The sequence below is a fragment of the Pipra filicauda genome, unplaced genomic scaffold (assembly GCF_003945595.2).
Source record: "Pipra filicauda isolate LSUMZ 115617 unplaced genomic scaffold, ASM394559v2 scaffold195_size2193078_pilon, whole genome shotgun sequence".
NCBI classification, from domain to species: Eukaryota; Metazoa; Chordata; class Aves; order Passeriformes; family Pipridae; genus Pipra; species Pipra filicauda.
Window position 1 is genome coordinate 357,494 of NW_024104304.1, and position 14,248 is coordinate 371,741.

At 36.5% G+C, this 14,248-nt stretch overlaps 1 protein-coding gene across 1 annotated transcript in view; it reads right to left on the reverse strand.

Moving 5' to 3' along the window:
- Window positions 1-13,778, reverse strand: part of BMP5 (bone morphogenetic protein 5) — a 55,918-nt gene extending 42,140 nt beyond the window's left edge. The window contains exon 1 of the mRNA XM_027730591.2: window positions 12,576-13,778. Within this exon, the coding sequence (XP_027586392.1) occupies window positions 12,576-13,059 (484 nt within the window). The 5' untranslated portion in view covers window positions 13,060-13,778. The remainder of the gene's footprint in view (window positions 1-12,575) is intronic.
- Between the last annotated feature and the right edge of the window lie 470 nt (window positions 13,779-14,248).

Below are 14,248 nucleotides of genomic sequence, written 5' to 3' on the forward strand. Positions count from 1 at the left end.
TAGTTCCTGCTCATATTAACCCTCTGCTCACTTCCACCCACTGGTGGCAAGTCATTCCACCGCTTACCATTCACACGTCATCTAATAAAATCCATCTATTTTCTAACATGGAATTTGTTGGAAATACTTCCACCAAAGTTTTGTCTGCATGCCAGACTGGGTACGAATGGATAGGCAGTATTTTCTGCTTAGGCTGTGCTCACATCTGAGTATTTAAATATTACCCATACACTGACCAAACATTCCACAAAAAAACAGTCTAGCTGTAACAAGGATGAGGAAGGAAACCCTCAAAAACATCACATTTAGAGAGTAGAAAACGGCTTCATTACATATAAGAAATTAAAAATTATTTTACTAGGCTACATCATAGACAGGATGTTAACTACATTCACAAAAAATAGCTGCTCACAGGCTATGTGCTTAGCTGGTGTGCCAGCTTAGCTCAAATGAGTTCAGAGGTCCTCAGATTTATACTTTGGTTGCATAAGCACATACCAGGCTAATCACTGTACTGACAGAGTCATCACCATAGAATTAAAAATGTAAAGAGACTGGAATTTCATCTTTTATAAACTGTTACCACTTGTTTTGAAGGTTTGTCCTATGCATTCTTCCTGTTGGCCAATACCAAGAACCCAGCTAGGAGATTCTAGTGCTGAGAAACAGAGCAACAGAGCCAGAAGCACAGCAGAGATAGGCCCTCCCAGACATTACACCAGAAGCAAACAGGAGGAAGATGAGGAGGAAGAGCAGACAGGAGACTGGCCAGCAATGGTGAGGAATGGCACTTTCAGGCAGCATGTTTTAACAGCCAGTTTGGGAGCTGGCTGTGATTTTAACAGTCTGTTAATACTGATTCAAAACGCACCCCTTCCTCTGCAGCTCCGTCAGTCTAATCTGATAATAATTTATTCTCACAAAGAGAGATTATTTTACCCCCATATAACTGCTCATATGGAATAGGTCTCCTCAACAAGAAGGAAAAAAAAAATGGACTTTTTTTCTTCCTGAAGGAAGTTTAAAACTTACTACGATTAATGAATTTGAACCTCTTTCAGGGAAGAAACTCACTGACTCTTAGTGAATAAAATATCTCTGGGTTAGCCATCCAGTATTATGCCTGCATTGCCAGAGGAAAGGAAAGCTAATCTTCACAAACAATATTTGTGCCATGAGAGAGCTCAGATTAACTCTAGGTAATGTGACAGTAAGTCGTGATCCCTCACAGCAGATTACTTTGGACAGACCTGGGGAGAGAGACACAGGAGTCTCAAAATGACATAAAAATCAAGAAAATAATTTCCAAAGTAGAAAGAAAAAGTATGACACTTTGAACACACAGCACTGTTCATTCAACAATTGTCTGATGCTAGATCATCACTCCCTTCCAAAAAAAAAAGTAATTGACTCCACAGCATCAACTACCTCTGGATTTTATATTCACACACACACACAGACACAGACACAGACACACACACACACACATATATAATAAAACAACATTTAAAATACATTTACTTACATTAAAAATTTGATATATAAAAAAATGTTTCTCCCTGTAAATGTGATCTCGTTATGATATACAACCGCATTAAACATGATTATTAATTCAATAGTTTAAGAAGTGATAAAAAAAATATTACTTTTTGAAGACCCATAGTGTATAGCTATAGGATATAAAAAAGGAGCTAACCAAGGAATCAGAGAAAAGAAAAAACTTTTTTCTGAAATAGTACCTAATTTTAAATTACCATGATAAACAATACTATATAGTGGCACGTTATACTACCTCTCAAAATTCTGAAAAACAAACCAGTCCTCCCTGAAAGTTATCATATGTCATTGTGTGATTTCAGATATACTATTTCTTAACACCAAAGGGGATTTAAACATTCTGATCTTTCAAATACCTTATTATGACATTAAGCAAATTCTGTGTTTTATTTTTAATCATATAGGCTTGCAACTAAAATCAATACATAAAAAACATTTAACTATGTAAATGTAATTTTGTCTAGTTGAACTGTAGGTTAAACCTTCGCTACAGGAAAGACAGCACTTTTAGCTTTCACAATATTGTTCAGTTCACGGTGAGCTGTGGGCAGTACTGTGTAAGTCTAGAGGCTCACCTAAGTAACTTGTCTTTTTTATCTAGAATATAACTCATGTTGGATGACAAACCATTACAATAATGCCATAATTATGTGCAGTTTACCACTATAGACAATTAATTCTTCATGGCACTTCATTCTCCAATAAGTCTAACTGTCAGAGTTTTAATAAAATAAAATTGAAGGTATATTCTTTTGTCTTGTGTTCCTTAAAGTCTTGGGACTGGACCTTCACTTCATAATAATAATGTTATAGCTTCTATTTCCTTTTCTCTTCATTCATTTTAGGAAATCAAGTTTACTATAATCTTATAAATCGAATTTATGGTAAGTGAGCTATGGAACAACAGCAGTAGAGGAAGCAAACATGTATGTCTCATCATTAGTGAGAAACAATATATTCAATGCCATGTGTTTCAAAAGCCATCAGCTATATGAAAAGCATTGTAAAATAAGAAGGATTTGAAGTTGCTTTCTGAGCCTTTGGAGTGCCCATTTTCAAGAATTGCAGCTCTTTCTGGATGTTAATTTGTTTTAATTTTTGTTTTGCTGCAGCTACAGGGGATAATTGCTTCTCTTTAATGAAAGCTTAGATGTGCTCAGAAATCATCAATACACAGAAAATCTCATAGCAAAGATTACGTAAGTCTCAAAAAGCTCATGGGAACTGGCAATTCTATGGAAGTATAAGGAATTCTGAAGTTTTGCAAAACCACAGAGAAACCACTTGTGACAACAGAGGGTTGTCTCTTTTATATCATCATATGTGAACCTCAGCCCTTTCAGTACTGTTGATAGGTCTTTCACTCCTTTCTTGATCTCTTTGGAGAAATATCCAAGCAGTCAATCAGAGAGGAGAGGCCCTTCTCAGAACAAAGAAAATCGCGTGATTTTATTCACAGGAGTACCAACGATCCTACATGGATCCAATTTTGCAATCGACTGGACAGGCCACAGCTTTTATTGACCTAACTATGAGATTACTCAGCACCTCATACCACTGAATTCTGCTGCTGTTATAGTCTTCAGGTCTTTGGAGTAGATCCATAAACTCTCCTCCTTATTTCAAAATGTTACAACAGGATGTAATTAAGTACAATTAACAAGGAGGTCAAACGGTCATCTGATAAACACTGGTCCAAACAGGCAGCTTGAAAGGTCAGGGCTGGTAAAACCACATAGTATCGATGGGAAAGAATATTATGATTTAAGGGGGAAAAAATCCCAATGACTAAAACTGAAAAAAGATTTACATGCTTTCTATATTACATATACAAAACCATGCACACAGACTGATACGCGTGCACACATGCCTCAGAGAGGTACAAACCTAAATTCTGAGAACAAGAGGTAAGCTATCCATACATCCTCTCTCCATTGCACCAGAACACGAATCTCAGTTTTTGTGTTTAAATTCCAGTGTTTCTTTTTCATTATTTTGTAAATTGTCTATTTTAAGAACACTATACTTGTTGTCCTTTTAGAAGGACTTTTTTTAACCCTTTCTAAAATAACACTTGAGATCACTATGATGAAATGGAAGCTGCTGTGAGATTCTTGGGAACAAAGTATTTTACAGAGTGAACAGTTAGAGTAAAAAGAGGCTTCGCAAGACGAAAGCTATACCAGTTCTCTGCAAGGCCAAAGAATGACAGTGCACAGAAATGAAAATGAACACAGAAATATTTGCCCATCCTCATTTTATGGACTGGAAAACAGAGGCACACTGTTTTCATTCTCTATCTGAGGCTCTTCGAGTTTTTCCTGTTTGGCTGCTCATACATTTCACTCTCTGACTTTCAGGTTTAGGCTAGCTGGGGGCCAGGACAGACTCACTGCAAAGCTTTTGCACACATGTCATATATGAAGCAGCAAGGTAACCTGGGCAGCAGCAGCAGATTAACCTTTGGGATCACTAGCATGTTATGACTTGTAGTTACTGACAGATATCCCAGCTGAGGTAACCTTGGGAACAACTTTCCCAAAGCTGTGTTCCTGCTGGATCTCTGCCATCATAAATCACCACAAAGACTACAGCTGTCATGGGATCGTATGCTGGGCTTGGACTTGCTCCCATAGCATTATCATCCACACTACTGTTCTCCCACTCTTTCTATTTCTCAGGTAATGTTTTTGCAAACTGCACCACTAGAATAGCATGGCTCCAGGCACCAGGTGCCATCAGGCACCCTGCCTGCTACTCCAAAACCAGAGTCCCTGCTTATTCAGCGTCCCTGCTGTTTCTTTCTTCTCTGGTCCCAAAACAGAACAGAACAGAATTTTTTTGCCAGAATTTTGTTTTTTGCCAGAACAGAATTTAACACCTCTGGCTCCAAAAATGGTGCCATTCACAATTGTAAAAGTCAAACACAATATATTATTGAAATTATTTTGCAGTACATTATAGTTGCATACTCCACCTGTATTTCCCCACCACTTTTAAAAGACGAATCTTTTAAAAGGATATGCTTAGCCAAATTGCTCTTAATTTATAATAGTTACTCTGGAATAGGGATACAGTTTAGCAAAGCATAAGAATTAGCTTAATTAATTTGACTACAGTCAAATACCTGTGAACTAAAACAACAATAATCTCATTTAATAGACACAAAGGGATATAATTACAGAATCATTGAAGTTGGAAAAGACTCTTATGTTCTTATGGGGTCTGAATAAGTAATATTGTTAAGTAAGGTAAAGATAAACCTAACAGAAATTTCACCTGTTAAAATTTCTTCCTCTTTCTGCTTCTCCTTGAAAAAGAGAGTTAGGTGGAATTTTGCTTCTGCAAAGTCACTTGTTGTCCAGCTATGGATATATTTCGTGTACCAGACCAGCTGTCCTGGCTAGTTTTCTAGGTTTTGACTCATTAATAATTGTTGTCTCAGTTTGCCCTGAATTACAGTGGGAAAAAAAGTAAAACCACATTTTGGTAAGGTATGACACACGTCACCAAGTTGTGGTTGATAAAGTCAAGTCCTTGATCTATTGCACCAGAGCTGTTGCTCAAAAAGAGCTGGAAAATAAATGTTTAAACGCACCTTTTGGAACATCCTTCAATAAGAGTGGGAAGTTTCTGAGTGGAGAGCTGATCTGTAAAACCTTTCCTTTTCTACTTGTTTTATAATCATATTTTGTATAGAAACAAATTCATAACTCAGTACAATACACAAACCAGCTCCTGCTTGGTGTGCCCCACCCACAAACTTAAATAATGTAGTTGTCAGGGTTGACAAGGTCTGCCTGCTATAGCATTTCTGTGTTTTATAGGAAAGTTTAACCAGGGGTGTTATTTTAAGAGATGAGCAAATGGGGAAACTCCATGGCCTAGCCAATAAATATGAACTTTAGGTGCAATGGAGCACTCATAAATATGACTCAGAACAAGGGGATTCATTGTTTCTCCTGACCCCTTTTAGCTGCTCCTCTGATCTCAGCCTCTCTGTGTGCGTCATGGCAGCTCTTATCCTTTAACCTGTGGTTTTTAAAAGCTAGCTTCTAAGTTATTTATGGCTGCAAATGTTAGTAGCCCATCTGTGTACTCCCTGCACACACATACTGAAGGGTGGGGGGAGCTGCATTTTATTTTGCAAGGATGAAAAGTTTTGCCCAGGAAGCCAAGTGCCTGGGGAGGTTGAAGTAGTTTGTCTGCCACAAGGGATTGAGAAGAAAAGTGCTCCTTTTGCCTTCAAGGCTTACTGAGAGAAGAAACCCATAACTGGACTCATTTTCCCTTTCATTTGTACATTGTCTATCTTTGCCATGCTCCTTGCCCTCTGTCTGTCTGCATGCAACTTCTTCTCTCTACCATAATAAACTTCCACTTTCGTAACTCTGTAGGCATGGGAAATGCTCTGAAGTGATACAACATCATGTTGCATGTGAGGAACAGAGGAGTAGGACTAAATCTTCCAGTAATACAAGATCCTGCAGAGGTTGTTTTTCTGTTATGGACCTTACCCATGCCCAGCAGGTCTGTATCCAGCCCCCATTGTGGGCTGTTACCTACTGAGAAGAAGAGGTAAAGCCTGGCCTGTGCTTTGCCATTTTTCTCTCATGCCTGCTCTCACTCCTTCCCTCTCCGTTTCCCGCACTGTCGCCTAATCTCACCACTTCTTGGCCTTTAATCCTTTCTACAGCCAAACGTCACTGACATAAAACTAAAGTTCAGTGACCCTGCCTAGACTGTGGGAGTTAGAGACAAGGGAAAGGACAAGGAGGAGAGGATAGGAAAAAGTGTGGGAAATAATTATAAAGTCTGGTAGCAGCCAAAGCCCTCCTGAAGCCCTGGGGAGCCTTTCTTTAGCTGGAGGCTGCAATTGGCACTTCATAAACTGTTCATTCTCAGCTATGTGGAAACACCAGATGACACCTAGAATGATCAGACTGCAATCAATCAATTTTCTGCAAAAGTATATTAGTTTGTACGCCTATGAAAGCAAGCTGAAAGGAACCACCATGGTTAAAAAGAGAAGAAAAAGGAACTGACCCTGTTGTAATTACCTCCATAACTCAGGCGGTAAGTAGGCAGATAGCCATGGTAAAATTCTTTGCATAATTTAACACTCAGAGAAAATAATAACAGGAGCAATAAGTGTGGGAGATCACATAGGTGCCAAAGTTGTCCTGTTGTCTAAACAAACAACCCAGAGTTTAGGGAGCACACCAAAAGGCTCTTCATCCAATCCTAATGCCCTCCACACAGAGACATCTCCACAACTCTCCCTCTTTCTCTTTCATGGCTAGCCAGAGTCACTGCAAGATTGTATTTTCCTGGGAAAATATGCACTGTACAATACATACAATCACCACAACCCCACCCAAAGTCTGTGTTTAGTCTGGAAAGGAGTGCTTCCTAAAGAAGCAGAACTGGGTCAGCCATTCTTCCCAATTGGAAAAATATTAATAACAATATATTTATATATATCCATAAATATATATAGCTTTTCACCATGCACGTCTAACCATCTGCTAAATCAGTTTCCCTTCAGTTATCTGCAATTTCTTTCAAACCTGTCGGCAAGGAGAGTCAGACAATTTTATACCCCAGTTAATGGAGAGCTTGACATTTTTTTGGCTAGTTAGATACAATAATTTACTTGGATTTAAAGTGTTAACTTTGGCAAAAAAATTAATTGGCAGTTATAGAAACATTATTTTGTTAGGTGATATTTATGGATCACACACAAACCTATTTTGAGGTAGAGCTCTATAATTCATAAGATTCATGTAACTTGAGAGATTTCAAAGGAAATATAAAATATTTCAATATAAAACAACAAATGTAGTATAATTCCAAAAACGAATATGGAGAATATTTCTTACTCAATATCAAAAGCAAACTCTAACAACCTGCTCTGTCATCACACAAAAATTGGTTAAAACTGTCTAATGAATTGTAAGGATTGGATGAGGATTTTTTTAGGGCATGTCATTCTGTGGGTAAAGTCCTTTTGTTCTAGAAATGAATAAACTTATTTAGCAAAAAGCTCTATTAATATTTAATTTGATAATAGAAAATTATTTCATAATTAATATTTATTTCAAATGTCCGACTGAATATCTAGGTCACAAGAAATTCATTCCACTCACTGATTGGGTGACAAAAATTTTATTAAGGGGAAAAAAAAAATCTTAGGATTTCAAGATGTCAAGTGATATCTAATTTGGATGAAGGTTAAATGAGACCTGCTTGATCTAATTTGCTTTAAATTTTATGTTAAAGAGTGAAAAATGACATCTTAATGACTTTGGGTTGCCGTTCAAAAAAACTTCACAAATGTTTTCTCATTTTTTTCTCAGTATTGCTCCTATTCCAAAATTAAAGACATGTAATAGCATCCCTCTGTTCAAGGCAAGATAATAGCACTATTTCTATCACTTCAGTTAAGGCTGTATCAATATTTTCATTAGAAGTCTGCATTTTACAAACTAAAACTGTACTACAGACAAGGAAATTCACCTACAGTTAAAATTACGACAGCAACATCTGAAATCCGGTGGAAAAGAAAGAAGGAAAATATGTTCATTTCTAAGCTTTGAGGAGAAAAGTTAATGATCCCAGCTCCCCTTCCACAGCTCCTGGCATTTTATAGTTTAGCACTCCATATCCCTCGCTGATGATATGTTAGCTGTGAGTGGAAGGTTGTAGAAACTGAATTAGTTTAATTTAAGAAATAAGCTACTATATATGCTCAAGGTCTGCTCCCAGTTAAGAATCCTTTCTTTTTCATATATAACAAAAATATATTTGTGCAGGTATTTGTTGTGGATCAATATATTATAGACTTCTCAAAGTAGCTGTATAAAAAGTTGTTCTATGCCACATTAGCATTCTCCAATGTACACAATGGGCTGTAAATCTTTTGAATTTATGTATTTGCTTAGTGATTCAGGTTTTAAAAAAGAATATGAACTTTAAGACAGTGTACAAACTTGGGGTAGAGAAGATGGAGAAATATGAACAGCCCTCTGTGCCTCAGACCAAAATTTCCATTGATTTCAGCATCTGAGTTAAGAACTGAACGCAGCACATGTGTCTTGGGGATTATATGATTGTGGAATCACATTATGTGTGAAGAAGAAAAACTGTCTTTCTGGAGCGTACCAGTTACTTTAAAACCCTCAATAATATCATGTCCTTCTTAGCATATGTAGGGCAGGGTCACAAATTTTATTTCATGTTTTTAAGATTGATTTTATATGCTAAGAAAGAAAACATAACAGAAACCCACAAAACTTGTATGTATTTATCCCCTATTTTATAGAAGGTTCATATCAATTAACAGGAACATGTGAAGAAAGCAAATAGACTTGCTTATCTAATGAAACAATCTGCTAGAACAAAAATTGACAGATGTGTTGTAAACAAATGAAAATACAGACCATTTGAATTGCATGAAAAGGAACACTTAAGCATAGTGGATTTAATGATCACTTTGACGACAATGGAAAAATCAATATTTGAAATGTTTAAATGTAGTTTACAAAAGTGCTGCTGTTTCTCCAAGCTTCAGATGTGTACATGTTTTTTTATTAAATCCCCCTCTTTCGGTGAGAGGTGAAGAGTGGGAACACTAACATTTATCTTAGAAAAGTCCTTCCCTTACTAAATTTTGAGTGAGTGGAAAAGTGAGTAGGACTACATGAATATTATTTGCCTGTTCTCTGAGGAACAGGGTATCCTATATATGTCATTTTGGGAGACCAGCCAAAAAGAAGATGCCAGAACTCTAAACAGTCAGGACTTTGCAATAATATAATAAAATATAATAACAGGATAAAAAAACAGCCAGTGAGGAAAACAAAGTTCTGAATTTGTAGGTGATATAATCAGATCTTTGAAAACCCCAGTGTGTTTAGTGGAGGATTTATTCTTTGACTGCTGGACCAAACCCAGTTAACTCCTCTGTTACACTCATCAATATTTATGGAGAGTTGCCAACACACACGGTCTTATACAAAACACAGGACAAGACATAATCTCTGTCTTGTTGTATCTTTCAAGAAAGAAAGAGATGGAAATTCTGATATAAATTCCAGTAGAAAGAACAGGTGTTTACAATTTTAACTTCAGGAGAAGTAAATGCATTCTTATTTTTCTCCCTGATTGCTTGACAGAATTATGATTGCAGTTCCCTTGATGATTATTTTCTAATTTTTTTTTGAAAGTGAGGCAGTTGCAACTCTGACAGCTTGATTTTTAATCAAAATTAGCATATAAGTTCCAATTTTTATTCTTTAATATAAAATTATTTGTCCTTGTCTATTTTTTTACTTTACCTTTTAATCTTATTCAGTCTTTTCAATTTTGTGCTTAATAATTCCTATCTAACATCTCAGCTACATAGTTATTGTTTTAGTACATATGTCTTAAATTGTTTTATAACTGGCTACAACTATATACAAAAGTTTCAATTTAAAATATCATGATGATTAATAGAGTTTTATAATTACACCTTCTGTAATTAATTGTGTGCAAGTATGAACACGGTGAATACTATTTTCAGAGCACATTAAGTTGATGCAAGTTGACCAAGGCTTCAAATTTAAAACCAGTTGAGTTATTACTATGCTGCATCAGCATTTATTGATTTTAAGGTACAGCGTTAGCATTCACTTATCACTGCATATTTTTCCCCGTTCTACATTAAAAGAGCTTGCCCTTATCTGTCACAACCTTATACTGCATAAATCATACAAAATGATCACTTAGTTCCGTGATTTACTTCATTTTAATGTTAATTATACTGAAACATAGGATTGTTTAATAAAAATGTTGAAGCTAATCTATATTGGTCATCAATATTTTTTACACGTTACATGGCAGAATGTGTTGATAAACCACAATATCCAACATGTATGGAAGGGCATTTAAAGTGAATTAGGATTTAGACTAACTTAGAGCTGAGACACGTTTTAATTTTACAGATGCTGAATAAAACCTGACATTTACACAGTATTTTCTTATAACTTAATGGTGTCTATTAATCATAATCACTTGAAAAATACAGTATCTTACCCCCAGTTTTCACCATTTAGAAACATAAGATGTGCTTTAGCTTCTCAGAATTACTTTCTTAAGGCAGTACTGGCTTCCCAAAAAAATGAGTCAAATATTAGAAATTTCCCACCCAAGGTAAGACACTCAGTGGAAACCTGCATTCTTCCAGACAGGCTTTGTGCCTGAGGAAGTGCAGAAGGATCAGCCTAGGACATATCTGACACTGAGCTTCAAAGACTTCTACTTATTCACTGGAAGAAGTCCTCTTGAAATAAAAGACATTTTGTGAAATCAGAGGCTGGGTCCCATGTAAATAGTCCTCAGGGCTGCTGATTGAATGGTCTGCGACATATTTACAGAGGTTATTTCTCAGGACACACAAGGAAAATTTTTGCAGAATCAGCGCCTTGACTAATGCTGCGGAGATCAGAGCATTTCCTATTTTCCTGTATTATGTTGCCATTTTAAATTCAGCTGACTCCAGATACTCTGGATAAATCGAGGCATGCAATGTTGACTTAAAAGTAATTCATGGGTAATATGTAACTGTTTCTTAAGGACAAGGAACACATTTTCAAAAAAAACAGATTCCATTTTTTCCTAGCCTGTTATTTCAGGAGCGAGAGCAAGAAGCAAATGTATTTAGAGGTGTGGATGTATATTACCCTTAAGGAAAAAGATCTCAAAACTGAACACCTCCTTATCTGCCAAAAAATTAATGAAAAGTGATTTTATTAATACGAGAACTAAACTATAGTGTGTCGCTTTCCTAGAAATTTAAATTATTGAGGACTTTAGTGTTTGGGAACATTTTTAATTCTGCAGCAAGGATCAAAGACATGATAGACATAAAAGGTACAGAATGTGTGTGATAATCTGAAAGTATTTTGGAACATGTACTGTTGTACTGAAAGTATTGTCCTGGAAAACAAGAGTTCATCAGATTTTGTACCAGTTTATTGAGAAAATTCAAGATTTCAATTAAATTTTTTGCTGTTCAGGTCAAATGAGAAGGGTTTTTTAGCCAAATTTATGAGTCCTGCAGCATTTAAAACACTTATAAAAACAGTAAATGCATTCCATGAATTATTTGCAGCTTTCTAAATGAGATTTAAGTTGCCTTTTAGTAAAGAAATCTGTAGCTGCTTTTTTTAACTACACTGTAACTGGTAAGCATGTTTATTATACTCAGAAGCCAATCTAATTTAGTTTTATCAGGTTTTGTGTCTGAATTGATATAATTTTCAAAAGCATTATTTGCTTGCATGTTTCTGGTGTTTAATACTTTACTTGTTATTTTATTTATGACACAGAAAATAAGAACCATTGCAGACTCTGAGCACCATGGCAGTATAATAAAATACAGTCTGTAGTTATTAAATAGAAATAACAAAGAAACAGCAACAGATTATTTAAAATCCAGCCATCCAGCTGAAAAGATAATAAAACTCTGACTCTAACCAACAGAAAAAAAAACATTAAATAACCTAAGAATTTTTTTTTAAAATGGCTTAACTTTTCCCTTTTCATGATTTTCTAGGCTTTAAAATATTAACAACTGATGCTTGTTCGTGTGTGAGCTTTAAGGAAAACAGTGGGGGAAATAACTGAGCAATAGGCATAAGCGTTTGATTTTTTGAGATTACAAAAAAAAAGGAGTTAGTTGGCCTAAGGCTAGAATTTTCATTACATCAATGAAAGAAAGAAAACAGAAGCCAGCAGAGGGGAGTTATAGAAACTGACTTTATATAAACAGTGAGAAAAATCCTTTTTCCATGGCCACCTACAACGTAGCTACTTCACCATCAGTACGATTTTTCTTTTACCAGTGGCACAGCAGCCCGGGCCTGATCCTGCCGTTTTAGAACAGGTTACAGTCTGGCCGGGAGGTTTGCCCCTCACAAGATCTAACTAACAGTTTGTCAAAGAGAGTAGAAACAAAAAAAAATTACACGTACCTAAATTGACAAAGCTCATGACCATGTCAGCATCATTCAGAAAGTTGGTGTCGTGCAGGCTGGCTAAGGGAGGATTCTGTGTGGTCAGGGGGATCATGCGAGATAATTGTATTCTCCGTGAATATCCATTTGGAGAGGCACGGTATCCTTTCTGTATCCCTCTGCTCTCCCCTGCCATTGATCCCTTTAGTGAATACTCCAGCTCCTCAGTATTCTCTTCATTTGTCATGGCATTATACAGGTCCAGCATGAAGAGGGGTGCAGAAGAAGCCTGCTTTCCTGGTGAAAATGGTCTGGGTCTGTGAGGTAAACCCAGGATAGAGAGAATCTCTCTCTGAATCTCCCTTCTCTCGTGGTTCCGCAGCCTCCTGTAAATAAAACTCGAATGGACATGATTGTCTCCTAAACCTCCCTGTGCGTGACCCACCAGAACCCAGCAATTCCAGAGCAAGCCCACGAAAGCTTTGAGTGCAGTTAGGTTCATCTTTGAAAAGAAAAAGAACAAAGAAAAAAAATCTTTTCTGCTACTTGTTCTGAGTTCCTATGAGGTCTGCTTTCCCAGTAGCTGAAAAACAAAATTTACCTATTCTTCATGTCAATGTCATCTCTAAACGTAACATCTTTGGTGATTCCTCTCCCCCCACCCTGTTTAAATATTATGGAATGTGTCAGGTTGCAGTTATTTCTAAGAAAGCTGAAATTCAGACTTCCAATTTTCCACTGTTGTTATCGGTTTTTCTGCATTTATGGAGCAGAAGACCAGTATTTTGTCAGCTGACCTAGGCATTCCTATATAAACCTTAGATAACCAGGTCTTTGGTGGGGAGCTGTATTAGCAAGAGCTGTTCTTCTGACACATTGTAGTTCCCAGAGTTATCTTCCCTTGTTATTCTGAGTTCTTCGTACACCTTGCGCTCTTCCCAAGATAAAATCCTGAGTCACAGATTTGTCTTGATCTGTACCTTGGTGGTGTAACACATGTTTGTCCAGCAGCCTGGTGATAACTTTAACATCGTTTGAATCGCTTGAGTGTAAAGTAATTCTAAAGCATGTACTAATCAAATTAATGTGTTGCCATGAATTTACTCGCAAAAAATAACCTTCCGTAAATCCATTCAACCCTTTTCAGCTTCTGAACTGTTATTTCCAACTGTAGCAGGCACAAATATAACAGCTCTCTTCAAGAGAGATCTAAAGACTAATGTAAGCACAACCCTGCTGGGAAAGAAGAGGCTTCTCATTGTAATTTGAAACGAGTATAGCAAAAAAGTCCTTAACCCTTCTCTTGCCAGACAGAGCTTTAAATCTCTCTCTCCCTCCCCAGTTTACAGGAATATACCTAATTTTGGCTACTGGCTGTTTCTTTCCTAAGAGCTTGCAGAATCAATTTTAACTGTAACAATTTTAAGACATATGGATAGCTGAAGGCATGGCATAATACAGAAGCTCTTGTGAGTCTTCTTATGAGTCTATAGTTTAGTAAACTTCAATAGGAAACTCTCATAACAGACTAAAATAGCATCTCACTAATCCAAGAAATGTTTATGTTTTAGATAAGTTTAGCAAACAAAGGTGAATTTTTTAGTAAATTCTGTAGGAAATTTTGTTGGTGAGGCTTGATTCATTCTTTTCTAAAAATGTTGGGAATGCAATCTGAATGAAACAAATTTATT